The 26,879-nt window shown below is 39.8% G+C and overlaps 1 protein-coding gene across 7 annotated transcripts in view; it reads left to right on the top strand.

The window, feature by feature from the left end:
* FARP1 (FERM, ARH/RhoGEF and pleckstrin domain protein 1) overlaps window positions 1–26,879 on the top strand; it is a 200,847-nt gene that overhangs the window by 134,027 nt on the left and 39,941 nt on the right. For 5 of the 7 annotated variants that reach the window (XM_054003316.1, XM_054003291.1, XM_054003300.1 and 2 more), the window contains exons 4-13: window positions 3,333–3,375; window positions 4,479–4,557; window positions 7,014–7,111; window positions 11,585–11,699; window positions 12,858–13,005; window positions 15,616–15,711; window positions 16,352–16,515; window positions 18,109–18,177; window positions 18,914–18,989; window positions 20,661–20,898. In XM_054003316.1, coding sequence (XP_053859291.1) covers window positions 3,333–3,375; window positions 4,479–4,557; window positions 7,014–7,111; window positions 11,585–11,699; window positions 12,858–13,005; window positions 15,616–15,711; window positions 16,352–16,515; window positions 18,109–18,177; window positions 18,914–18,989; window positions 20,661–20,898 — 1,126 coding nt within the window. The remainder of the gene's footprint in view (window positions 1–3,332; window positions 3,376–4,478; window positions 4,558–7,013; window positions 7,112–11,584; window positions 11,700–12,857; window positions 13,006–15,615; window positions 15,712–16,351; window positions 16,516–18,108; window positions 18,178–18,913; window positions 18,990–20,660; window positions 20,899–26,879) is intronic. The other 2 variants (XM_054003333.1, XM_054003323.1) reach the window with 1 other exon arrangement.

The following is a 26,879-nucleotide window of genomic DNA, read 5'->3' as shown; positions in this document are numbered from 1 at the left end:
TGTAAAACTGAAACAAATCCTAACATCTTTTGTCTATAAAGTTGCCTTTTAGTTTTCTAGAAAATAGAGAAGGTCATTTGATCAACCTTCTCTACCTCACAGGTCATTAAGTTTTAAATAGATGACTGACTGCATTTTGCTCAGAGACCTGAAGTAAACTAACAGTTTTCAGTCTTGTGAAAACAAAGTGATTTATTTGCTTGAGGCAGAACACAGGAGAGATTGAGGTGCTGCTGCTGCCTGAGGCCCTCACAGTGGCAGGAATTGACTGGCTGGAAATATGTCCAGACAATCACAGTGGGGGATGCAGAGCTCTGATGAAGAGGAAGGTGGACAAAACCCCTGAAGCACAGTGCCAGTTTGACCTGAAGGAAAATGCTTCCATGCATAGAGCAGACCCCCACTCTTGCAAAAGGAAGTACTAGCCAAATATTTGAGAGCACCAGTCCATGTTCCTGCTGGTTGGTCTTTGCTTCTGAAAAATGGGGAGCTCCACAAACCTTGCCCATATCTAGTCATCTGTGCCCCAAGAATGGTGAAATTCAGTGGAATTAATGCCTTCAACCACCCAAGAGTAACTCACAGAAACTCCGAAGCAGAAGATTTGATTATGAATTGTTGTTTCAATGTGGAGCAGCACTCTGAGAATGTTATTTACACTTAACTTATTGTAACCAGTTTATATGATTCAATTGAAGTGAACATTCCCATGGGATTTAAAATTTTTGGAGCTTCATAAAGGCCATAATGTAGAACTCAAGCATTGTGCAAGTAAAAAACCCTGCAGTTAATGGTATGTCTGAGAAATAAAACACACATCCATATTTTATATTCATATCATCTGAAGAGAATGAGTTGCTTTTCCGATGTAGAGTGAAATGTAAAAGGAAAAATAAATATTTAGAGCATGTTTGTTTGGATGTAATAGTATGTATGTGAAGTCATATAGTCACAATTTGGCTGTGTTTATTTCAACATGCAAGGCTCCAGATCTCATATCTGACATATTGACAGTGGTATGTCAAGTTGCCTGGGAGCTGTGTACATTCAAGCATGCCACGCTAGGAGCAGACAAGATCTGCATGGGAGATGATTGTGGAGGGTCTGAGTGCTCCACTTCCTGCTGGGACAAGGAGAAAAACGAGGCACTGTCGCCAAGCCTGGGGTTTCACAGAGTTTCATCACACTTGATGTCTGCCCCAATTCTCCAGCTGCTGAAATCTGGTCACCATTGTGGAATGCCAGCCTTTGTTTAACAAATAAATAATCTAGTCTTGTAGTTATGGGGAAAATGAAAGACATTAATCTTGATTAAGTCCTCGCATTAGTTTTCCTTTCCAGTTTATAAACCAGTCTCAGATTGATGGTGTTTAGGTATGGTGTGGGAGCTGCACAATGCAGAAGTTTTGATTGCTTGGGTTTGGCCATAGTGGTGATGTTGCTGTTTTGCCCCACCTTTCCCACTACATGCATTCAGTACTTGGATTTGCAGTATCCAGCAGTCTGTTCAAGGATGTTATGACTTGCTTGTAGGATGGCTGGAAAAGTAGAGAGGAATGTTGCACTTGTGTGCTCATGCTGTACCATAAACCACCTCTGGGGAGAAGAGAGGGGTTTTTCTGTGGGATTTTTTTTTTGGTGGGTTTGTTTGTTTTGGGATTTTTTGTGTTCTGTTTGGTTGGTTGGTTTTTGCATCAAGTAAAATACATTATTCTCCTAATCTTGTAAATTGGCTATTTCATATTAACGGTGTCCTTTCCCCCTCTCATTAAACTTGGCAAAGTCCCTGACCTTTGTTGCAGATTATGTACATGCAAACTTTCTGAAACAAAACAGTTTTAAGTTATTCAAGTGTCAAAGTGTGTCAGGACCAGTTCAACATGCAATAAAAACTGTATTGCTGTTCTTGGATAACCAAGTTTCTTTAACCTCTGAAACAAAAGAACAAGACTTTCTTCCTAGAGTGAGAAACATAAGAAGAATTCCATTGAGTAACATTAGTGTGTGGGAAAGGGCAGGGCTGTGAGGTCTCTGCTAATTGGAATGCCTTGTATTAGTAATAATAAAAATGGCACATGGCACTGGAGCATGTGATACAGGCCTGCTCCTGTCTGGCTTCTCAGGTGATTTTGGAAATGGATATTTTGAGTATGTTTCAGTCTCTGCATAATCTAAAATTATTAAAGGTCAAAGAAGTAATAATTCTAATGCATACTCTTTTTCTAGAGGAAGATTCAGTTAATTTGGTTTTTAATGGCTTTAACCTTTATGATGGTTGTAGGGTGTTCTTCCACAAGTTCTAGATGTCTTCAAGGGAGACCCTGTGCAATTTAGTGAGATAACAAAATATAAATCGTGGGCATGGTTACCAGCTGAGGACTATGAGCTGTCTCCAGGCCCTGTGAATCATCTGGCTTTTACCTTCTGCGTGATTGTCCCTTGACTTTCTGTAACATTTTGCCCCAGCCTTTCTGACTTGAGACTGCAGGACAAGGGGATAGGCTCTCAAAACTGTATTTCCACCCACTGCTTCATTTTGGAAGCTGAAGGGAAGACCCACACACTGTCCTGGAAAATGGGTTGTCAAGTGAACTACATGCAGAAGTTACGCTATCCCCAGTTAAGAATGCCTGAGCCTGAATTTCCCAGGTTTATAGAAAAGAGAAAATGTTCCGTAGCTCAAAATTAAGCTTTCTCCCGCCCATGTCTTGTCCTGTTGTCTGCTTCACACCTGTGATCCGAGAGGACATTTCTCCTGCAGGTGGTGGGAGGGAGGCTCCTTCACCTCCATGGAGCCCAGCAACAGAGCTCCACATTTATGGCCAGACCTCATACTGGGATTCCTGTTGGGTCTCCCATACCATAGCTGCTGCCGTGTCATTTCCCCATTTGTCCAGCATTCCCAGCCTCAAAGGCAAGCACCAGGTCCATTCACTTCCCTTTCTCAAGATTATTCAGGGTTTGGAACTCAATGACAATATAGGACTGTCTTTTCCTAAACTCCTCATTTCAGTTGTTCTTTCCACAAAATCAATGGCTCCGGACCACATGTGCTGGGATTGTTCGTGTCTGGGACAAGTGAGGGGGAGATTTTCTCACTGTTTCCCGGCTCTCCAAACCTCTACTGCTTAGAAAGCTGTGCCCATGCACAGTGCTGTTTCTTGAGCATTGCCCAGAATTTTGGGGAGAAACCCCACCCTGTATAATTAAGGAAAGCATAATGACCACACTGGAAAAAATAAATAGTTAACTTATAATCTAGGTATTGCAATTAAAAATGCTCATCTGGTAGTTTGTTTAGATATTATAACACCACCTTCTTTTGTTTCCAGGTGTGGCTCGATCTTTTGAAGCCTGTTATGAAACAGATTAGAAGTAAGTACTTCCTTGTTGACATTTCTTTCCTTCATCTGAGAGTACTTGAATAAATTAAGAGTCTGTCGGTTGCAATCTTTATATTCTCAACCTTCTGCACTAAATTTTGCTGGAATTATTTTCAGCTTCTGGCCTGTCCTTAAAGGATGTACCTGTGAAGTTATGCCACATGAGCATATGAACAGGCTACCCCCACCCCATGGGAGGCTGGGGTTTAGTCAGTCGCTGGAAGAGGTGCTGGTGGCAATGGAGGGAACAACTTTGTAGAGAAAAAGAGTGCAGTAAAAGAAGGACTAAAGGAATATATATTACTGACTGGTAGTAGCAGGAATCAGAATAGAAGGGAAACAACAGGAAGACTTTATTACTGGGAAGGAGCTGGCAGATGTATTACCACTGTGTGGAGATTGCTGCAGAACCTGGGACGTTTGGAGACCAAGAGGAGGAAACAGTTGGGATGGCAGAAGCTACAGTGGGTAGTAGGAAAGAACAGGAAATTGTAAATAGCCACCAGTTCTGGAAAGAGTAGAAATGAAATGAAATGAACAGGAAAGGTTCTGATTACTTTGTTTCTCTGTCAGCTATCAGCCAAGTTCTTAATTTATGGAGCTTTGCCATTGAGATTCAGATAGGTGCTTTTCTGGTCATATTAGTCTGAGTGTATGCTCTGGCAGTTCTCCCTCTCTCAAGACAGGGATGTATTGGTCCTTTTCTCACCGGTCTTGTAAGAATTGGAACAAATGTGCTGTTCTTAAAACAGAAATAGTAATTTGCTAGTGGACTTCAAAAGTACAGTGTATTTTAGCTCCCTCCTGTTCTGAAGCAAGGAAAGTAGATACACATATATTTTATTGGATCAACTGATGTAATTGCAAAAAACATAATTGGTTTTGTCAGAGTAGCCCTCAACCAAGTTACTGTTCTCTTTTATTGTGTGCAAATTTTATTGGAAAATCTCCAAATATCCTGCATACTAACAAAGGACAAGAGGTTGGCACGTCTGTATGCACTGCAGGTTAAATGAATCATCCCTTGTGCATCATTGTGCATATTTGGCCAGTGTGTTATTGATGTTTGTTAACTTCCTTTGACATTTTCCCTAGGACCGAAGCACATTGTTGTAAAATTTGTGGTAAAATTCTTCCCACCTGACCATGCTCAGCTGCAGGAGGAACTGACAAGGTTAGTAGCTGTGTGACTATTTCTTCTCATTAAATTTCTGGTGGAAAGAGGGGAGAAAATGGAATTTGAGATAACTGGATGAGGATTGATGACTGCCTCTTACTTTTAGCTTGGTGTTATTTGTCCCAGCCTTGAATGCACCTGAAAAAACAGGCCCTAAGATTCAGTTGCAGTCTGTGCTAAGACGTTCTGCAAAGTGCAGTAGTCTTTTGCATCACTGGATATGGAGTCCTGGGAGAGCTTAACTTACCCCAAGAGAAGTCAGTTTGGCAACAGAGTTCTCTGTTTGGCATAATCGAGTCATGTATGGGCACCCTGGGGTACCCCTCTGCCAAGGGACATGTGTGACTCTGCACCCTCATTTGGGAGAGAGCTGTTTTGTGTGAATTGCTGATTTGCAGCAGCATTGGACCCTGTTTTATAGCCAACACAAATGCCAGAGATTTTCATAGGTGGAAGTGTGACTTTGGAGATGGAGAAATGCAAAGGAGAAGGAATAAAATGAAAAGTAAGAATGTGGAGGAAGATACACACATATGCAGACAGAGTACCTTAATACTAATGTTTAAATGCTTTTCAGTGCATTTCAAAAACTTCATTTAAGCTTTGAATTTCACACTGTATTGGCACAAAAACTCCTGTTTCTCTGTGAGTAAATATGGGGGACCTGTTAAGGTTCTTTTTCACTAGCAGGTCATTAATTTGTGGTCAGAAACATTGTTTTGTTGCAGTATTTCTTCATTGCAACTTTTCACTCTTTATCTGGTGTACAGTATTGTTAGCTTTTAATTACATGTTTCCATTCTGATTCAGAATATTCACTATTAGTCCTCTTTTGCAAAGAGCCCTGGTGTCCTTATGACTTGCATTATAAAGAACAAGTCCACTTCTGTGGACTTCACTGTTTATCTTTGTCATGTTTTATTTTGGCAATAGAGCATTGGAATTGAAAAAAATAAATAATTGATATTGCTTGATGGCCTGGAAAGAAAAAAGTAGAAATGTGGAGGAAGAAGTAGTGTTTACTTGGTAAAGACTAAAGAATAAAAGAAAGTAAAAAGAATTAAGGGATGAATGAAAACTCACAACGGGATGTTATTAATGAAATGTTTCTGTTTCTGGATAGATACTCTGCGTATCTGTTTCTTAGTATGTGAACTGAAAATTAATTTTTGGTGATTTCTGTCTGTATCTGGAGATGTGTGGGTGTTTTTTTTTTTTTGTTTTTTTTTTGGTTTTTTGGTTTTTTTTGTTGGTTTTTTTTGCTTGTTTTGGTTTTTTGTTTTGTTTTTGGTTTTTTTTGTTAGATTTTAAATATGTATGCTAAGGAACTTGAATATGTATACATAGCAGTGTGTAGGATGTGAAAGCATATCCATGGGGAACTGCTTCACCACTTGAAGAGGACATTCTAACATTTTTGTACTATGTTCCTCTACCAGGGTGAATTTTGTATGGGTATACAGATGTCTGCAGGTTTCAAAAGGATGTTATGTAGATCTGCTGTATTATTTCAGCATGTATGCACAAAGTACTTCCCATACTCCTCAAATCAGCTTGCCCTTTTCATTTAGTGTGTACCTTGTACATCTTCTCATTCAGAAACTCACTGTTCAAATTAGAGCTTTTGTCTAAATCTATTAAAATCTAGTCTTACTAAAATGATTGAAATCCTAATATGAGTTCTCCAGAGGAGCTGCAGTCTTTGGAAGGCTTGTTAAGGTGAGTCTCACCACTTCAGGTTTTATCCCAGCTGTAGGAAAAATGCCCATTGCTAGCTCTTTTTTTTAGGGAAGAATGGGATACTGAGTGGAACTAAGCCAATTTCTGTTAAAGCTAAAAGAAATTTAAATTATGAACTAATATCTTGGGACTTCTGTTCTCACTGCATTTAAGCTGGCAGTGTAGAATTGCCCTGCATGGCTGAAGTGGTTTGGAGGCAATGTTAGAAAGGGCTGGTACATGGACTGTGCAGATATTAGGGCCACAAAGGTATCAGAGCTAGATAGAGTTGTTTGATCACAATTTTGTGCCTCGTTCCCTAGTGAGTGCCAAGGTGGAAGTTTAGAGTTCACTTAGTATTCTACAGGAACCAACTGATAACTCTAAATCACTGGTTTATCTGTCATTTCTTCATGGTTAGAAGCAGCTGCATTATCTCTTGCTGAATACTTAATAGCTGTCACGTTTTCTAGCACTGTCATATCTTGTTGCTCTGGTTCCAAACAGAGGGGGGAAGAGAGAAAAAGAGAGATATCTTGGTTCTTCAAAGCAGCCACCATGTTCAGCTCTAATGGCAGTAATACAGTATCTGTTGTGTTTTATTTACCCTCTAAACTTCGGGAATTCTGATCACTTGTGTTGATTCCAAAATGTGAAGGGAACGTGCAGGTTGGGATAGTTTCCCCTCTTTCCTTCCTGCTTTGTGTAACTCTTTGTTCACTTTTGTTTTGCAGGTACCTATTTGCATTGCAAGTGAAGCAGGACCTGGCACAGGGAAGGCTAACATGTAATGATACCAGCACTGCCCTCCTAATCTCACATATAGTACAGTGTAAGTTCCCTTTGTTCTTTCCAGAAGGATAAACAGGATGATTGGTTGGACATGCTTTGCAGGGTTACCTGTTTGTAGATGCTGTAGGGACAGGTTTAAGCCATATTGACAATTTATTGTAGTTCTGTAAAATTGCATTCAAATACAGATAGTTTACTATTTCAAACAAAGAAGAGTTTCTGGTCACTGGATTTGAATTTTCAAAGCATTTGATAGGCTGCCAAAGGTAATTTAAAAAGTAGACTTTGCGGGCAGTGACAAACTTGTCGAATTCTGCTGAAATCCTGTTTTATTATAATTTGCATCATGTCAGTAGGGTATTCAAATTCCTGGAGATCTGTATACTGTCTAGAGAATGTAGTAAATAAACATGCTTAGAATGGCAGACTAAATCACAATCCTAAGAGGAAACTGATAGGGAAGAAAAGAAAACAATCGATTTTAAGCCTTTTTTTTTTTATAATTGCAAAGTATGCATAGTAACACTGTCCAGTAGAATGATACATTAATTTTGTTCATGACATCAAAGCTTCTTTTAGCTTCCACATCACTTGAAAGACAGTATATGTTTTCCCTTGCAAGACTTTATGGATACTCATCTTGAGAATAACATTAGGAAAAACCACTTAGCAGCAAGTATAATGGTTGTAATAAACATTGTTTTGCATGGTCCTTGTACAATTCCCTATTGTGTATGTGCACTGTAATGCTGTTGTATGGAAAGTACAGTCAAGACAGACATTTGGAAGCTCTTTGGAGGTGAGCAGAAAAATCTCATGATTCTTTGTCATAGTCTGTTAGAGTGTTAAGGCTCTAGTTTGTCATCAGTTGCTATTGGAAGGGCAGGTATTTTGTGGTTCTGTTTGCTATGGTCATTATTGACCAGAGTGACTGAGTAGCAGTAAGATGCTGTGAAATTCTGTAGTCCTCATACCATTTTAAAATTGAGTATTTTGGCAGCACAGACTTAAATAAAATCCTTGACTAATGAGGTTTTTGTCTCTTGTTTTTTTCCTGCTGCAGTGTCCAGCAATCCAGCTGTATTTCTTTTCTCAGTTAAGCTAGTTCTAACTTTCTTTAATCTCAGGCAAAAAAAATTCTTGATCATTTGAAGAAATTGCGTCTCATTTGCTAAAATGCATTCTAGGAGGCTGAGTTTTCCTACTAAATGTCTGTGCACCAAAGAAAGATGTTGAGGAGCAGACACCCTAATGCATGTGTCTCTCTTCATTGAAGTATTGCTTTATGATTGCTAGAAAATTCTGCTAGAAGTTTGGAGTTGCCCTTTTTATTTGTCCATCTTGTGTCTCATGAACGTTTTTCTGTGAAAAACTTCTCTGAAAAGAGTCTATAGCTGTATCTCACCTGCATGGCTGTCTTTATTTATTTTGTCTCTAGCTTATTTCTCAATAGCAAAAGAAATTTTATGTATTTGTGTGCAATAAAAATCAGAGTAAACAGATGATAAGAGTAACGGTATCAAAAGGGAAAGATTGAGAATGCAGGTTAGTTCTTGTATGTCTTACTAATGCTGTGCCAATGAGTGGTTTCCATGGGGAATATCTGATTCCAGGAAGTCCATATATTATGTAGGCTTATGTCAATGTTATATACTGTTACTTATCATAAAATCACAATATGACAGCAAATAGGTTTTTGCTAAATTAGCATGTATATTACAGAATAATTTTTTTTATTTGAAGCATTCAATTTAAAATTACCTTAAAAGCATTGTAAGAAGTGTTAGAACTGAGAGAACACTTGGATACTGCAAACAGTGCACTACAGTGAGTGTGTGAAGTATGAAGATGGACTGACCACGAGCCACAGTGTGCCCAAGTTGCCAAGAAGGCCAGTGTCACTCTGGCCTGTATCAAGAATAGTGTGGCCAGCAGGACCAGGGCTGTCATTGTCTGTACCCTGTACTCAGCACTGGTGAGGCCACACCTCAAATCCTATGTCCTGTTTCCCTCAGAAAGACACTCAGGTGCTAGAATGTGTCCAGACAAGGGCAAGGAAGCTGGGGAATGTTCTGGAGCAAAGGTCTTATTAGGAGCAGCTGAGGAGGTTTAGCCTGGTAAAAAGGAGAACTGATGGGGGGGGGGGGGGACTTACAGTTCTCTACAATTGCCTGACAGGAGGCTGGAGCCAGGTGAGGGTCACTCGCTTCTCCCAGGTAACAAGTGACAGGACAGGGGGAAATGGCCTCAAATTGTACCTGGGAAGCTTTAGATTGGATACTAGGAAAAATTTCTTTGTGGAAATAAGAAATTCAGGCTTTGGAATTGGCTTCCCCAGGAAGTGGCAGAGTCACCATCCCTGGAGGTATTTAAAAGACGTGTAGATGTGGCACTCAGGGACATGGTTACTGGTGGACTTGGCAGTGCTGGGTTAGCACTGACTTGATGATCTTAGAGGTCTTTTCCAAATGAAGCAATTCTATAATTCTGTCGTAAGAGGAAAAGAGCTGAAATACAAAGCATTAGACATATCAGAAGTGCTAATGCAGACATAATACAGCGTGGTGTAATGCACTCACCAGGTAAGAGAAAACCATCAGCAGTGTAAATAAGTCTTTGGCTAAATCACATGAAAAGATTTAAAAGAATAATTACATGTGAGGCTGACAATATTTGCAGAATAACTTCCTCTCATTCTTGAAGGAATGCTATTAGAAAGTTATTCAAGGTGGAAAAGGAGAGTAAGGCAGTAAGTTAAAGCTTGTTGAGTACAAAGTCAGAGAGAACAAATTCAGAAGTAACTTGAAAGCCGGGAAGACAATTTTGATAAAGGATTAGCAGTTGAAAAATGCTGAGAACACTTTAAAAATCATGTAGAGTTGAAGAAAGTGTCTTCTGTGCTGTTGACTCTGAAGAAAGCCCTACAGGAGGTGTGTTAAGCTCATGTGTGTACACAGATGTGGGGTTTTGAACTGCATTTTGAAGAATCCAGGCCCATGTTATTTGAGGAGTTGCAAACTTAGGTGGCTTTATGGCTTCATTAAAGAACAGAAACTTGCCATTTATTTGAGATAAGATTAAAAACAGACCTTGAAGAGTTTTGAGACTGGGATGAGTAAAACTGGAAGCAGAAAGCTGTTTCTGAGATGGGGACAATTTTAAAAAGGGAAATTCTCAAAGGTTGTGTAGTATTTCTACCGTTTTAAGGAATGATTGAAAGCAGATGGGGTGAATGAGGGGGTTTAAATCAGACAGTCTCAGTTTTCAACTCTTTTCCACCTCTGACCTTCAAAGTAAAAAATGTCATCATGTGTCTGCAAGCAGTTTGGGTCAAAAAAGCTACTGCTCTGTCACTCACAGATGCTTTTCAGTGCCTGCACAGTCTATTGCTTCCCCTGTGCATTTAAAGTACATCTGATCCCAGTTTGTCAGAAACATGGTGTTTTAAATGTGATCTAAAACCTTGCCTTTTTCTGAACAGACTTAGTTTGAACAGAACTGGATCAAGGGTCCATTTACATGGGCAGAACTGAGGAGAGGATGAAGCAGGTGTATCTGAGCGTGGGTCTGTCATATCCTGGGTCAACTGTGCAACAACGTGTCCTGCATTTAATTTGAGGGCACTGTATTTTAATTTCCCTGATGTTACCAAGGTAGCAGCCTTTGTTGCAGCGATGTTGCTATTACTCCATCAGGTTTGCAGGCAGAAGCTGCTGTGCCTGTTCAGTGAAAAAACTAATAGCAAGATTTTCAGAGACATTCCAAGAATAGCAGGCAACAAGATAGTAATTTGGCACCCACAGATAGATTGCCTGCCCCTCACCCCCACACCTGCCAAAAAAAGGGAATTTCACTGAATGGACTGCAAAATGGAAGGTGGGTGTGCCATACTGTTGCACACACAGTGTTGAATAACTGCAGCAGATGGGAGCAGCTTTGAGGAGGAGGGAGACAGAATGTGTCTCAAACTGCTGCAGAATTAGAGGAAGACAAATGTTTCATAATCCCATGAGGTGGATTACAAGCTAGTGTTCAAACGAGCAAACAGAACCATCTTTCTGACTTTCTCTCAAAGGTTACCATGTGGGACATGAGCCTGGAGAGCAAACTAGTGCTTGGCTGCTTCATGGAGAGGCACCTGAGCACCATGAGAGAGATGGATGAGTTCTGCTCAATTAGTGCTGCCCTCCCTGTTACCCCTGCCCTTATCCCCCACACAAGTCAAGGTAGCACTGATGGTTTCACCTTTTCAGCTGACATCCAACAACTTACTTAGTTGTGACAGATGGGAGAGAAATCCTGGGGTTTCTTCTCACATATCAAGTACTAACACAGAGGAGAAGAGAGTAATGTGTGGAAGATAATGTAGTGGGAATCTGAATCATAAAACCATGGCACAGGTTGCAAGGAACTATGTTTGCTTCTCTTCTCAGCTGTCCAGGTCTTCTGGATTGACCAGATCATTCAGATGTAATATAGTGCTTTAACAGACTCCTCTTAAAACTCTCCACAGCTGAGATTGGGGATTTTGATGAAACCATAGATCGTGAACACTTAGCGAAGAACAAGTATATACCTCATCAAGAAGCACTAGAAGACAAAATCATGGAATTTCACCGTAACCACATGTAAGAGTTTTTTGGTTTTGCTATTGGCCTTCTTTTCCTGTAGAGTAGTTCTAATGGTAAATATATGCTAGATCTGAAGTACAAAAGAGCTTTGGACCTCTGAGTTTCTCAAAGGTTGTTTCTCAAAAACTGTTAATGCCTATGAACTTTCTGAAGGTTACTCCTGCCTTTTTCCCATCATCATAACAAGATGTTTAAAGCACAGTTGATTCGATATTCATTCAGGCATGCTGTTATTTTACAGTCTATTTCATACAAAATGCTTTACTGCTGATTTTGTGCATGCAGGTATGATTGCAAATCACAACTGATCAGTCAGGCACTTCTGACAGTAGTCCTTTGGTTTCAAGGACACTGAATGTTGCCTTTCAACCTTTCCATGCTGTATTTTGAGATAGGTTGAAGAAGGGGTTTAGTGATAGTTTTAGGAAAAGCACAGAGTACTTGCAGAATTACGGATTTGGGGGAAGATGATCCAAGATGATGATGCAAATTGGTATCCTAATGTCTGAAAAAAAGACCTGTACTGGGAAGACGGTGAACAGAAGTACAAGTAAGGCTTAGAAAAGTGTTTTTTAGCTGTCAAGAACACTTCAAGATGTGAACAGTTTCATTTTTGAGTTAGGTTGAGTAATAGGCGAGTGGTAGTGATTTCTATGGCAGTAATAATCAAAGCTTTGCATAATTTCATCACAATTAATGGTGGTGATGCTTATGGTTTCACAACATTTATGGTAAGGTTTTCATGCCTTCTGTTTTACTGCATTTTTGTGTTACAATCACTTTTACAATGAATAGCATGCTTCCAGTCATTATTTTTTTAGGAATATGGCATGTCTTCTAGTGGAAAAAACAAAGGGAGGTAGTAAATTCTGTTAGAGCTAATGGTTTAAAATCTAGCTATATCAGGTGTCTCAGAATTGGAGCAATCAAAATTTATAATAGATTGTAAAATCTATGTATTCTTTGATATTTGTTGAGAGTAAGTTGTTGTTCTAGTGGATATAAGTCTGAGGATGTAGAAAAGCTATACACATATTATACCTCTGACGGGTTTCAGTCTCTTTGATCAAATGTCTCTTTGTTCTCTGGAGGACCTTTTGATCTCTATTAAAAGGTGTGACAAGCTTGTGAATGTTCCCTGTTTTCTTTCTCAAGGGGACAGACACCAGCAGAATCTGACTTCCAGCTTTTGGAGATTGCCCGTCGGCTGGAGATGTACGGGATACGCTTGCATCCAGCCAAGGACAGGGAGGGGACAAAAATCAACCTGGCTGTTGCCAACACAGGCATTCTGGTGTTTCAGGTTAGAGCCGCTCGGGACGTGACTTTGTACTTCATAAAGCAGAGAGATTTCTGACAGCACTAAGAATTCAGGAACTCAGTCATGTCTGCAAGTATTCAGTTAGAAAAATGCAGGAACTTCCAAAATTTTTCTAAGAACGATCTTAAACCCGTTATAGCTGCACTGGGTCCTCCGCTTCCAGGGACTCCTACTTATGTAATGCACTGTGTAGGGCTCCATCTGCATCCACAACGTGCTGTTCAAGATGCAAACTGAACCATAGCTCACGATTTGCAGGTTGGTCATGCTGAACTTCTCCTACATGTAGCAGCAGACAGGTCTCGCAGGCATGGTGCATGTTAAATGGGTGAGAAGCAGAGACAAGTAAAACAACAGACAGCTGGAGTCCATACAGAAGGATGAAGGCAGTAAATATGAGCTCGCTGTAGTGTTACTTTGTCAAAGTTTTTACAGTTTTCTTGACCAGCCTTGGCCATTGTATCTTTGCTGAATCCATGCATCATGCTTCTTTCCCTTAAAGATCCAAACGGTTTTCCTTCTATTCTTTCCTCTCCTTTCCTACTGCAGTCATTCTCGTACATATTCATGAAGCATCGTTAGTAAACTTGTCAAATTCTCATTCTGCAGTTCCTCTTATGTAAATAACAAATTTGGCTTTTACAATTGTGAAACTACAGGTAGTCAGCTGGTGTCAGCTGCTTTCACTTTAGATGCTTACCTGATTCTGTGCTAAAAAGAGTAAGTAAGCTGTTCTTTAAAATGTCCCTTTTTACAATTGTCAAAAAGACTATTAATTTTTAACTGTTTAACTGTAATTTAAAGACTAGTATTTTAAGCCTTACAAAGTACTTTGAGTCCTTTCATAAAGAAAAGTAACAGCAACAAACAAGCCCCGAAGTGTCTGACCCAAATGCTCTAAGATTTAAAAATACCCAACCAAGCAAACAGCCAAAAAAAGGCAGCAAATTAAAAAGATCCCTGATCAACTTAATGAGTTGGTAGTGGAACCCCAAAACTGAAGCATAGGTTGAAACATGAGAACACTAGGACATTGTTAGAAATGCACACAACTCAAGCAACTGTATGTTCAGGTCCTTCCCCTGCTCCCCCACAGCATTTTCATCAGCTGAATTAATGAACTGCCAAGCCTTATAAATTAAGGCTGTCTTCAAGGTGAAAGTGTTGTGTCCACAGAGAGCAGCATGGACCTCAGAGTCCCAGCACGCAGCTGAGATCCTTCTGTAAAGTGTAGCTGCAAGTTGATGGCCCAAGGCTTCATTTGTCAAGGTCTGAAGTCATGTCTGTTCGACCTAATGTGTTTGGGACTTTCAAAACAGTTTTGTTTTGTTGTTAAAGTTTCTGAAAAGTTTGGAAATTTTAATGGGTGAAGCTCCAAGACTGAATGCTGAAAAGGAAGTCGGGCTCTGACCTGCTGGAGTCTGCTCAGCAATTGGTGTCTGTCAGTAGGCTTAGGGCTTCCATCAACCACTTCATAGGTCAAGAGCTAAGTTCTTATTTTTATTTGGGTTGTAATTGATAGAAATTGACATATGAGGATCTCATTAGAATGACCCCAATGAAAATGAAGTTTTACTCACAAATGGCATAAGCTGTAGTCAGACTTATTTTAAAGTTTACCATTTATTTAGAAATTAGTGTCAGTGCTGCTGATTATTTTAAGTAGATTAATTATGTGATTCTTAGACAGCTGGTTGACTTAGCAGAGATCATTACACTGTCATTACTCCTACAGCTGTCTGGTGATGGTGCCCAAATCAACATGGGTTTCTGCTTTTAGCAATCCTGCAGTAGTTCTCTAAAACTTCTGTGCTGTGTTCTAGGAATATTTGTATTGAAGTCTTCATTGAACAAACTGCTGTATTGAATATTTTAACATAACACCTCCAATACCTGCTGACATAGATCAAAAATGATAGTTCTGGAGGGTAGGGGCTAATGATGTAGTGGCTGGGAGTTGGAATACTATGAAGATAATTCCCTTCTTGCTGTTAGCTTATGGTATTGGTTGCTTTTTCCCAGAAAATCATTTTGTGGCTCTTCAGAGACAAATAATTTGTTTAGATTGCTTTTGCTTCTGGTTCTGGTACTTCCAATACAAAACCTGTAGTTGCTTGTTTTTTTTCACAGTTAAGCAGTATTTAAAGAGATACTTATTTTGCCCTGCAGACATAAAAAGAGGGAGAAAATCTTCTTCATCAAAGTGAGGTGATGTGTCTGGATTCCCTGCATTCTTTGCCGCTAGTGGAAATAGAGTGAAGCACCTTTGGAAGGGGATTTAGTCCACAGAAAATCTTGAGTCTGCATAGTGGCAAAATAGCAAAATCGGGTCCACCACGTCTTGTGCAGTGATACTGGGTTGGATATTTCAATAGTAACTAGTCCTGTATTGCAAGAGTTTAACCATAAGTGCCTGCCCTAGTCATTGCACCAGATGTTTATGGTTTGCATTATCAGAGGATGAGTTAAAAGAAATGTCATCATTTCAAGTTAAGTGAACAAATAATTAATTTATGACAAGCTTCTTTAGTGGTTTAGATTTTTCCATTCAGATGTGGAATGATTAAACCCAGCTGGCTTTGTTCTCTGTAGGGTCACACCAAGATCAATGCCTTCAACTGGGCTAAGGTTCGAAAGCTGAGCTTCAAGAGGAAACGTTTTCTTATCAAACTACGGCCTGATGTGAACGTAAGTCCTTGTTAGGAGTTGATGAAGTTGACAAAAGGTTATTTGGTAAATTTCTACTCACAGATCACACATAGTTTTTATCACCTCATGAGTATTTTAATTGCTTATGTTCACTGTTGGTACTGTGCACATCAACCTGGTATCTCAGGTGAGCAGTCCTGGCAAAGGACATGTAAACTGAATCAGTCATAATAGAATGTCCCAGAGTCAGCTTCTGGTTGCAACTCTGGTACTGTATCATCAGTTCTTAAAGGTATAGCATATAATCAATTTCTTCTCGTTAACATTCAAACCACTGCTTAATCTCATCATATTTGTCAATGAAAGGAAGTTTGAGCGATAGCTTTGATACTGACAGGCAGACCAGTGATGTCTCAACGTTAGAAGGATAGGGCCTTTTAAGCCTGAAAGCCAGTAAGTTGGGAAGAAACTTTTGGGGTTTGGTTTTTTGTTTGTTCATTTGTTTGTTTGTTTTTTGTTTTGTTTTTTTTTTGTGAGGTTTTTTTTTTTTTGTTTGGTTTGGTTTTTTTTTTTTTTTTTTTTTTCTTTTTTTTTTTTGCATAGCACCTGATTTGTCAATGCATTTCTCTAATCTATGTTGCTGACCAGCTTACATTGCAAATGCTATCCCAATTTTCAGAGTTCATTCCAGGACACCCTGGAATTCCTTATGGCCAGTCGAGATTTTTGCAAGTCTTTCTGGAAGATCTGTGTGGAGCATCATGCCTTTTTCAGGCTTTTTGAGGAACCTAAACCAAAGCCTAAACCTGTTCTTTTTTCTAGAGGTTCTTCATTTAGGTTCAGGTAAGACATACATTCTTTCCACCTTTGTTGCCTCTCCATTTCAAAATCACATCCATAATGGTCTAGGATTAAACCTGTTATTTTCAGCTCACCTTTTTTACATTGTAGCTTGCTCCTTCATATTTTTTTTGCATCTTCTCTGCCAGAATAGTGCAAAGAACACTGTAGGGGAAAAAACCTGCATTAATTTTGTAGTAGCTGTTGCAAAGTAGCTTTCTGGAGGTAAGATATAAAGTACATAGGGTCCAGCTGGTTTTGCACAAGAAAATTCACCCATGTCCTAAGCAACACTAGCTAGCAATCTTTGGGGATTCTTTGAATCCTCTGCTCCGAGGATGGGGTCTTTCCTGTGTATCAGAGTAGAGATTGTTGCATGTCCCTGTGATAGACCCATATTTGTGTAGTTAAAAGCAATGGCTTTATGCTCACAAAGGATTTATGTGAGATGATCACCTCTGGACCAGGTATACCTGTGATACTGTTAGACCTGTAGGAAAGCTTTCAATAGTTGGGTTATTGTTCTGTTTTTTGGTTTTTTTTTCATTACACTGGAAGAAGCATTGTTGTAGATATTGCATTGTGTGTGCCAGGGGGAAATCCTTTTATTCATACAGTTCATTTTGTTTGTGAAGCTGATACAAGCTGTACTGCCAGAAATGCTCTTTGCTGAGATGAATGATGCACTCTAGATGCCTTGCATAAGAACACAGTGTATATATAACCATTCTGACTCTCTTCCCACTTTGTTTGCTGCCTGCAAAGTAAATCAATTAAGATGGAAGGACCTATGTTGGGTAAACAAACTATAGCTTGTTAAGTTTCTGCCTGAAGTAAATAGAAGACTGTAGGTGCATTCAGTTTACCTCAGGCTTTGGAAAGCAGGTTTTGGCTACATCCTCCACTCACTGTGATCTGTGTTACTACACTCAATAACCTTTTCCCGGCCCTGAAAGCCTCCAATGAATTGGAAGAATTTGGCTCTCAGTTGAGCATTCTTGAGGTGTGGGTTTCCTGTGCTGCTTTCAGTTTGCTTTGGACAATAGGTGGTGCTGGGCTTTCTCACTACTTCACACCCTGTAGCAGAAGGGTAGAAAGGGATTTCCAGCCTAAATCTCTGCAGAAAAGGTATGTTTTATAGTAAGAACCAAGGAATGAAGTAGATCTCGGGGGTTTCATCTTGGTTCCAGGTTTTACTAATGTCAGATAAGGCTGGTATTTGACTAAAAAGGATTCAGGAATATATTCATTCATTACAGGAAAGCTTAACCCCTGCTTCACTTTCCATTGTCGTGACTTCCCAGTAAGGTAGTACCCTATAGGGAACACTAAGCTGAATTTAAGCACTTCTGAAATGGCATCAAAAAGTAGCTCCATAGCAAAAAAAAAAAAAAAAAAAGAGGCAAGTAACCTACAAAATGGCAACAATCTGTGTGTATCTGACCAGGTCCCCTTCTGTATGATCTTAACCTGAGTTTCTGATGATAGTGACAAATACTTTTCTGGTTGCTGTGACTTCATATGCAAGCCAAATACAAGGTTATGATGATCAGGTGATATATTGTGTTAAATACTTTAACTCTGGTTTTCTTCCAGTGGTCGGACTCAGAAGCAAGTTCTTGACTATGTTAAGGAAGGAGGGCACAAAAAAGTGCAGTTTGAAAGGTGAGGAAATAAATTTATTATCCCAATATGTTATAATCCAAGAAAAGTCATGATTTCCAGTTAGTTATAGTCTGAGATCTTGGCACTGGTCCAAGGAAAAAAATTCCTTCTCTGCTGCCTTGACTGTTTATCACATGTGTAATATCACACGGTCCTGCATGTTTTGGCAGAAGTTTCATAACATAGTTCACATAAAATCAGTAGTCTTCAATCTGTTTTTCAGCAGTGAACATCCTATCACAGGTAACTTTCTCCCAATTTGATTTGCACCCTCTTTGTTGGGATGTGGTGAATGTGTGGGTACAGACATACTCAGCTCAGAATAAAACTGAAAGTAAGAAAAAGTACAGCCAAGCTCAAGGGAGAGGTCTCCAGGGAAACTGCAACTCTTCTAGCTTGCTAGAGCCAATTCTGTCTGAACTCATCATGCTCATGGGGAGCTGAAAGTAATGGCCAAAGTGCCACAAAGACCATGACAATAGTTCATTGCTTATGATTCATGCTTACCTGATAGACCATTTTTGCTTCAGTGCTTTTCCCTTTTCTTACAGTGGTATGTTTGCAACACATAGCACATTAAAATTTTACAGAAAAGAGGAATGTTAATCTGTTTTGGAGCAAAATTTTATGAAAGCTGTTATTCAAAGGTTTTGTTTTAAAAGCATGTCTCTTGATTCCTGTTTGTAGAAAAAAACCCCTGAAATAGCTCTTTATGTGATTTTCCTTTTATCTCCAGGAAACACAGCAAGATTCATTCCATCAGGAGTCTGACTGCACAGCCTTCAGAACAGCATACAGAGGTGCCAAAACAAGTCAGTGATGTTGATGAAACCCTGGAAATGAAATACTTTTAAACATTTCTTGTTAGATTACCCTCCACTGATTGCTTTTTAAAACCCTAGGAGCATAGTTTTCTGCTTGCTTACCATTTAGCTGGGAAGCTAAGGAGCCCTGGGTGTCATAAGCTTTAGGTTCTGCTGAGTGAAACAGCACTGCTTACAGACAACCAGACAAATATAAATAGTGAGCTTGTCTGAGCTGTACTAATGACCATCTGAAAAATTGCAACCCTCAGTGTTGCTGCTGGGGTCCTTGGTTGTAGCTGGCTATTGCATCTGGAGAAAGTGTAATTACTTTTCTTTGCTGAGAGGTCTTGGTTGCCCATTTCGAGGTGTTAGGTTAGTGTTAACCAGGTATTAACCAGGGAGGAGAACAATTATTTCGTCAGAAAGATTGCACCTCTGGCCTTCTAAGCCATTAGCTCTGGTAGATACCATATGTATTTATCTCATGCTGACAGCTGCTATATGCTGGGAGTTCACAAGTCCAAAAGCCCAATAGGGGTGAGGCTGCAGCAGCTGCAAGTTCCCAGGTCCAGCTGGTAGTAAGATTGAGCATGTATTCACTAGGCACACATGTGAATGCACACATACAGTACATGAACACATAGCCACACATGTGAACACTGAAAACAGCACTCCCACAACACAGACAGTGCCAGTAGCCTCACCCTCTTCTACTCTTTGGCTCTGGTTTCTCCAGTTACTGGCATCCCAAACACACCAAACATATGGGCTGATGGCTCTCCTGGGACAGCCTTCACAGTAGACAGGTCAGGAAGCTTCATTTTCCTGACTCAGTTGTTGTGGTTTCTCCACTTGCCAGTGTTTTCTTTGCTCATCTGTGTCTGTGGAGATGAACCTTTGATCACATAACCTTATGTTAGGTAGTGCTTAAAATGTCAGGAGCAAGCTGCTAGGTTAATGCAAGAATGCTACTTGAACCTTCACCTTCCATGCATCACTTCCTTTTGATATTCACAGGCTCTCTCCTTTCTGCAAATTTAGGAACTTCAGAGAATTTTGTTATAGATGGAGCCCAATTCAAATAGCTTGTAGCATTTTAATGTTGCTGAGACAAGCTCAGATAGATGGAGCATGGCTGCTGGGCAATTGTGTGCAGAAAAGCCAGCCTATGAGCCAGTGGCAGGTATGTTCCAAGGAGTGAATGCAGGGTACACAAAAGCCCACACGTGACTTTTTTGGTGTATCTAAGTAGGGTGTGCAGAATTTGTTTTATTTTTTATCTTTTCCTCCAACTTCTCAGAGTTGTGTGCACAGGTTGATGTGGCCAACCTTAGAGCAGTCAGTGGCTGCCTTAGAGCATGGAAACACCTCAAATACCCCTTTTTACATTATCACTGCATTGTCTGCCTTCTCTTCCCTTGTTTGGCCTGTTTTTTTCTGTTCTTCAAGATCAGAAGCCTCTTTTTGTAAAAAATTCTAATCAGTTTTAAGGCTTGGGTTACCTCTTTTCTTTCCAAGAGACTCCTATGTTGCTGCAGATGCGAAATTCTGGTGCATAATTACATGCAGCCTTTTCCCTCTGGCTCCCATCCCTCCCAAACCTCTCCCCTCCCACCCTCCCTCCCCCTTTGTCTTTCCCTTTGTCTCCCCCTTGCCTTCCCTCTATTATCTTTGCAGAGTGCTAGAGCCTATGGAGACAACAATGATGCTGCAGCAGTGCAGAGCTGCCGGCAAGGGAAGGAGTTGAAATCTTCAGCAGAAGACACTGGACAGCACAAGAGCCCGTCCTTGAAGAAGAGTCCAAAGGAAGGCAGAAAGGTGGATGGAGCAGTGGTCTCAACAGTGGAGGAAGAAGAGGAGCCAGCTAAGGATAGGATGCAGCAGAACAGACCTCAATCACAGCAGCCAAGCACAGGTCCAGCTTCCAGGGCTGCTCATGGCAGCAGCACCTCCATTCCTTTCATTGACTGCAGTGATGTAGATAGCGAGTATGATCTCCTCAGAGGACAAATAACCCGGTCATATTCCCAAACAAATGACAATTATGAGGGTGATTTGACCAGTGGTGCCTATATTCACTACAGAGATGAAAATCTCAATAGAACTAGATATAGGGACTCCTCAGCTTCTCTAAAGTCTTCCCAGTATCTCTCTGAAGAGTACCTTGATGATAACACAGCTAATCTCTCCTTCTACACTGGGGGAAGCCCCAGGATGCCAAGGCATAGCTCTCTGGTTGATGAAATGTTTAGAGGGCCGGGAAGCCGTAGTCCCCTGGCCACTCCATTGCCTCCCAGTAGCAAAGAGTCAAGCCCTAACATAACCCTGAGTAGAACTGGCTCTCAGGGTTATGTCTCAGAAAACGGGCACGACTGCAGGGCGAGGACTGGGGAGGAGGACAGCCACGCCACTAACTGCCATGGGTATTGCAAATATTCTCCAGGTTCTCAACGGCCTCGTGCACAGAAAACCCATAATCTCTGCAATAAGTCAGTTACAGATCCATTTATCCTAAGCCAGATATCCTCAACCCCTGGGCAGGAGTATAGATCAGAGAGATACTGCAAAGGAAGTGGGGTGGCTAAGATGTCTTCTGCAGAAGGCAAAATGATGGCCAATGGTATGCCAGCTGGGGCACAGTCAAAGCAGAGCCCATTGATGCAGTCGCTGCGTGCCAGTGGCATGATGGATCACATGGCTGCAATCCAGATGATGGAGGGCTCCACCAGCAGTGGGACAGAATCCAGTGATTCTGACTCAGAAGTCATTAATCCCTTCACTCACCCCCTGGTGTTTGGAAACCCCGTTGTGCTGAGCTCTTCTCCCATGCCTAGAAATAAGTACTCCTTTGGAAGCCTTCAGCTTGATGAGGAGGTGGAGGAGGATGTGTCTGTTGGCCTCAGTGACGAAGATGGTGTGCAGGTCTTCAGCTGCTAGGCACCAGCATGTATGAGACCAGGGGATACTGTGGTTGCTCGCTGGAGTGGTTGCATCTCCTGGGGCTCATGACAAGTGGCTGGTGATAATTTCAGTGCATGGGCTATTTCAGACATTATTGTTGTACAGGCCAGCCAGAGGGAAAGGATGCTAGAACACAATAATAAGTCTCAGTGATGCTAAACAGTTTGCATCTCCTCTGAAAGGCAGGAAGAGAGGAAAATTATTACTGATTGAGGTACCTCTCTAAGACTTTATACACTCTCCTCTTCTTTGTGTGAAGTCTTGTTTTAGGTATATGTTGTAACTGCTTTGATATTTGACTAGTTATTTTGACAAAACAAACAATCAAATCAAGTAGGTACATTGTGCTCTTTTATATGTTTGTTACAATCTTTTTCTCTCCCATTCAAGGAGAGCAACTTACAGTGCCTCAACAGAGTTAGGAGGAAAAAAAAAAATTGCAGCCAAATGTAGGCAGCTTGATATTCAAGACCAGGACTTGTTGAGATCTTGAAATATGCTGGATTTTTTTTTTCATAGCAAGAATATGTCTGGTCTACTCTTCTTCGTAACTCATTTTATAATCTGATTAACTAAGGGTACAAATCAGGCATGAATAAAATGACAGTATTGTCAAGAAAAATGACAGTATTGTCTTTTTCCTCAGTGGGTTCAACAGGCTGACTTGGTGATGGAGATTTTGAAACCCCAAACTCTTCCCTGGGCAAGAAAAAGAACAGGATGAAAGATATAATTCAAGTGAAAAAAACTTTGATCAAAACAGCTCTAATGAAGAGTGGTATGAATATTACTTGCAAGGCAATCCTTTCTATCCTTTATCAGTTTAATATATATTGCAAGAAATTTTTTAATTGGTTATACTTTCAGTGAAATTATTATAGAGACATCAGAGTTTTGTGGTGGGTGGTTTGGAGATGATGGCTTTTTCTTTTTTTGCTTTGATCACAAAAAATCTTTATCTGTGCAGGATCCAATTACTCTGTTGTAGGCTACTTTTTTAGTAGTGCCACCTCAGAAATCTTTCATTCCCTGACAAGAGAATGATAGGAGTAACTGTGCTCCAAGGTGATTGTCTTCTGTTCTATCCATAGAGTGGATATGGGCAGAAGGACAAATAGAGTAATTCTGTGTATACTTCCTTTTCACAGGCTAGAAGTATTGAGAATTAAGGTATCCTAATAAAATATGATGTTTCTCCAAGTTAAGTAAGAAAATCCAGATGAAAGGTCCTCTGTATGGAAACTGTTCCACAGTTACTAGAGCTGGGAGACAGGATGTGCTCTTTATAATTGGCCTTATTTTTAACTTTTATATATTTTTATTGTGGAAGAATGAAATAAATCCCAGAATTTTAACTGATGAACAACAGCATTGACTGAACTGCAGGTCATTCCCATTGATCTGCATCAGTTCATGCATGCAGCAACGATTAATCCATTCACATAATTACCGATGAAAAAGTTACAGGACTTTGTAAATTTAGACAATATAGAAATTTTCAAGATTGTTTTTACAAAAATTATAAAATAAGAAGTCTTTTTAATTTTTCTAATGCCTTGGTCTATGCACACTTTAACAGAGTTTAATCTGAGTGAAGGATATTTAAAAATATACCTACAGTAGTTAGACATGTGTTGTTATATACTTTACTGTTTTGAAAGTAAAATATATCTTTGTATAAATATAAGTATCAACTCTCTCATCTCCTTTAAAGTGTTGGTTTTCTTAGAGATTAGATACCTCATTCTTGAACAGGAATGATTTAAAGCATCTCTTCAGATAGTGATATTTTGGGGATAGGGAATACTCTCATTTATTCCTGTAGTTAAAAGCATGAGTCTACAAACAGTGAGATTGATAATTAGGGAGAAGCTTGCTTGTATATGATTATAAAAGAGGATGGTTTGTGTTTTTGGATTTAGAATAGCTGTAAAATAATTGCCTTGAAGTTCACAATATATAAGATGAAATATAAGTAGTTGAAGCTCACATCAGCAAATAGTGTGAGCATGGGGAATTGGGTGCATGACTCTCCTTTTGATTTATTTTTTATTGCCTGTGCAGCAAAAGTATCAGTTGGTATAAAGTAAAGTAATAGCAGTTTGAACAGATGAATCAATTGCTTCATTAGCCAGTAAAATTAGAGTTCAAGTAATGGATTTTCAACAAAAGGATTTGCAGTCATTTCTGCTACTTAAAAAAAGTGAATAGATTTCACATTCACGTTGGATTTAAGTGAATATAAAATTTTATAAGTAGTGTTTGCTGTTTTGCATCCTCTCATATACTGTTTCCAGGCTTGGTTCTTCTCTCATATGCCTATGAAGATGCTAACTTCATAGCTTTTTGAGTACAGACCCACTGGGTTGCTGGAGTTAGCCTAGTTGCTAATAAAGTATCTCAACAGCTTTTCCCACTTCAATATTATCCTAAAAAATGCAGTATGAGGAGTTTTCTGTCTTCTGACATTTTTTCAGCTTTGAATGTTTAAGTAGTTGTTGTTTTAACACATGGAATTCTTCCAGTTAAAAGAAGTAAAGTTTATAAATTACATAGGAAGTAATTTCATTTAGGATTAATTACTTCTGCAGCATTCTAAGCCAGTGAAGCTCCGTTTAATATCAGCAGACAAGGTTGTAATTAAAGCAGTCTGTGGGCCAAATTCCTCCACCAGACATGTGGTTCATGTCTGAGCCCTTGCCAAGAATGGTGAAGTGAGAAAGGAGTTTTAAACTGACATTTTCAAACAGGATCAGGCCCCTTAGAGTTCCCCTGGGAATTTGTTTCTGTGGGACAATGAAAAGGATTTTGCAGAAAAGAACAGAAACCTTTAGGGCAAGACTGCAAATGAGATGAGATGAGATGGAGGAATTCTTGTCCTGGCTCACAAAGTGCTTATGGTAAGAGGAGCTTGTCAGTTCTAGTTCATTGTTGCAAACATTTATTAATCTGAATACATTGGACAACAGCAGTGATCTAAGCATAACTTTGTCTCACATATAGCAGGTAGTTACAGACAGAGTAACTAACTGATTCTCCCACCAATTCCAGTAGATTTTGGAATGTGGCTGATGGTACTTCTGATTCACCGTTCTAAAATTGTTATTGTCAATAATGAACTTTCAGATCCAAACTCATCAAGTGCCCAGATATCCTTAGGCAGTTGGTACAAATGAGGCAGATGAGTCCCAGCGTGACTGAGCAGCTATGTCCAGTGTGAACTGTGTAGTCCTGCATCACCCATCTCCTGTCTTTCCAGAGGATGTGGAAGAAGCCTCTTGTTGGGTTGATGAATTCAACTCTGTCCATATAGTTGGGTAAATATGGAGGTGAGTTGCAAAATCAGTTAGGGGTTTGTCCATAATAATGTGCAGATCTAGGTAATCTCTGAATAAAAGACCTTCTGATTCATTCTTTGCTATTCCAACTACTTGACCACAATCAGCCATCCTCTACAATGGCAGTAGAAAGGTCATGTCAATTTTAAGGTTTGTCCTACTCGGCAGCAGCTCAAACTTGTGATGTCCTTTTGGGATCTTCTGGAATTTTTTTTTTTTAAGGCAGCCTTTCCTAGAATCTAGTTTTCCTCAGTGACCCAGGATATTAAATTTGTCAATAAATAGAGGAAAGATGGAGAGTGGCAAGTTGTTGTAGAAGCCAAGAACTACATAGGATATTCCAGGTATGGAGTTTTGGATAATTGATACCTGAATGGCCTAGACTGCGCTGTTTTCAGTTTATGTCCATATCCCCAGCAAACATACTCCTTGTGCATGGCAGAGAGGAGTGTTCTCTGAAGATGATTTACACCAAGTGCTGCCATTTCACCCATGGCTCATAGCCTGCCTAACAGGCATCATCCCACTAACCATTGCACACTGAATACAAATTATATTTAAAAAAAAAAAAAACTGAAGAGAAATTCCTGTAGGTGAAAAATGTCAACATGTGACTGAAAGTTTTTAGGTTTGCTGTATTCATGTTTACATTATATGAGCTATACAGAGCTGAGTTATAGGCAGATGAGCATCATGAAAGAATTGCATGTCAATAGTTCGAAAAATCATATCAGTCTATTAGTTTTCTTCAAGATTAATGGGCATGCAAAACTAGAAAGAGTTTTCTCCACAGAGCAGCATTGTTAATGTTGAATGTAATCAGTAGAACCCAGTAAAGAGTGAAAAAACAATGGTTTGTGAATTGGTTCACTAAATGGGGCTAGTATTACTTGACCAGACTGCTTCAGGATCTGTATTTTCTCCCCTGAATATTTGTAGGACAGGTTTTTGGGGTTTTTTTTTTGCAGTGAGGCTTTTATTAGTTGAAGTAGCTCTGTTCATTCTGAAGCAAGGGCATTCATGCCAGAAGTTCCTGTTCTGACTTCTCTGTCTGTACATGCAAGTAGTTGGTGGTGACCAGAGAAAATCAAGTAGAAAATGGGTGAGACAGATCTAAAAGCTGTTTATAGGCCCTCTTTTTCTTCACTAAGAAGCAGAGATGTTTTAAATTCTGTCCTCTTCAGTCCCACAATAAACACACAAATGTAGAGTCTCGGTAATTACTAGAAGTTCCTTCTGGAGAGCTCCAGGAAGACAAGGAAAAGAGAAGAATAAAAAACATCTTAAGCACACAAAAAATATCTAGCCTTATTTATTTGCAGTTCCCTTTGGCATAATGTGCTTTCCACTCTTTTCCTGAGAGTTTCAAATCCCAGTAGTTTTATAGGGTACTCAGAGAGCAAGAATTATGTTTATCAGTTGAACTGATGAAGCAGACCCAGTTTTGAATTTTGGTAAACCCAGTGATCCAGATCTCATTGGTGTGATCTACATGCAATTAACATGAACTGTGGCTATTTCTGGAACAGTTCTTTAACAGAAAAAAGGATGCCTGACCTATAAATTCTGTCAAATTCCATGTTTGTTTAACGAATCT

The sequence above is a fragment of the Vidua macroura genome, chromosome 2 (genome assembly GCF_024509145.1).
Source record: "Vidua macroura isolate BioBank_ID:100142 chromosome 2, ASM2450914v1, whole genome shotgun sequence".
In the NCBI taxonomy this organism is placed as follows: Eukaryota; Metazoa; Chordata; class Aves; order Passeriformes; family Viduidae; genus Vidua; species Vidua macroura.
Note: the sequence above shows the minus strand (reverse complement) of the source record. Positions and strands in the feature narration are given on the sequence as shown.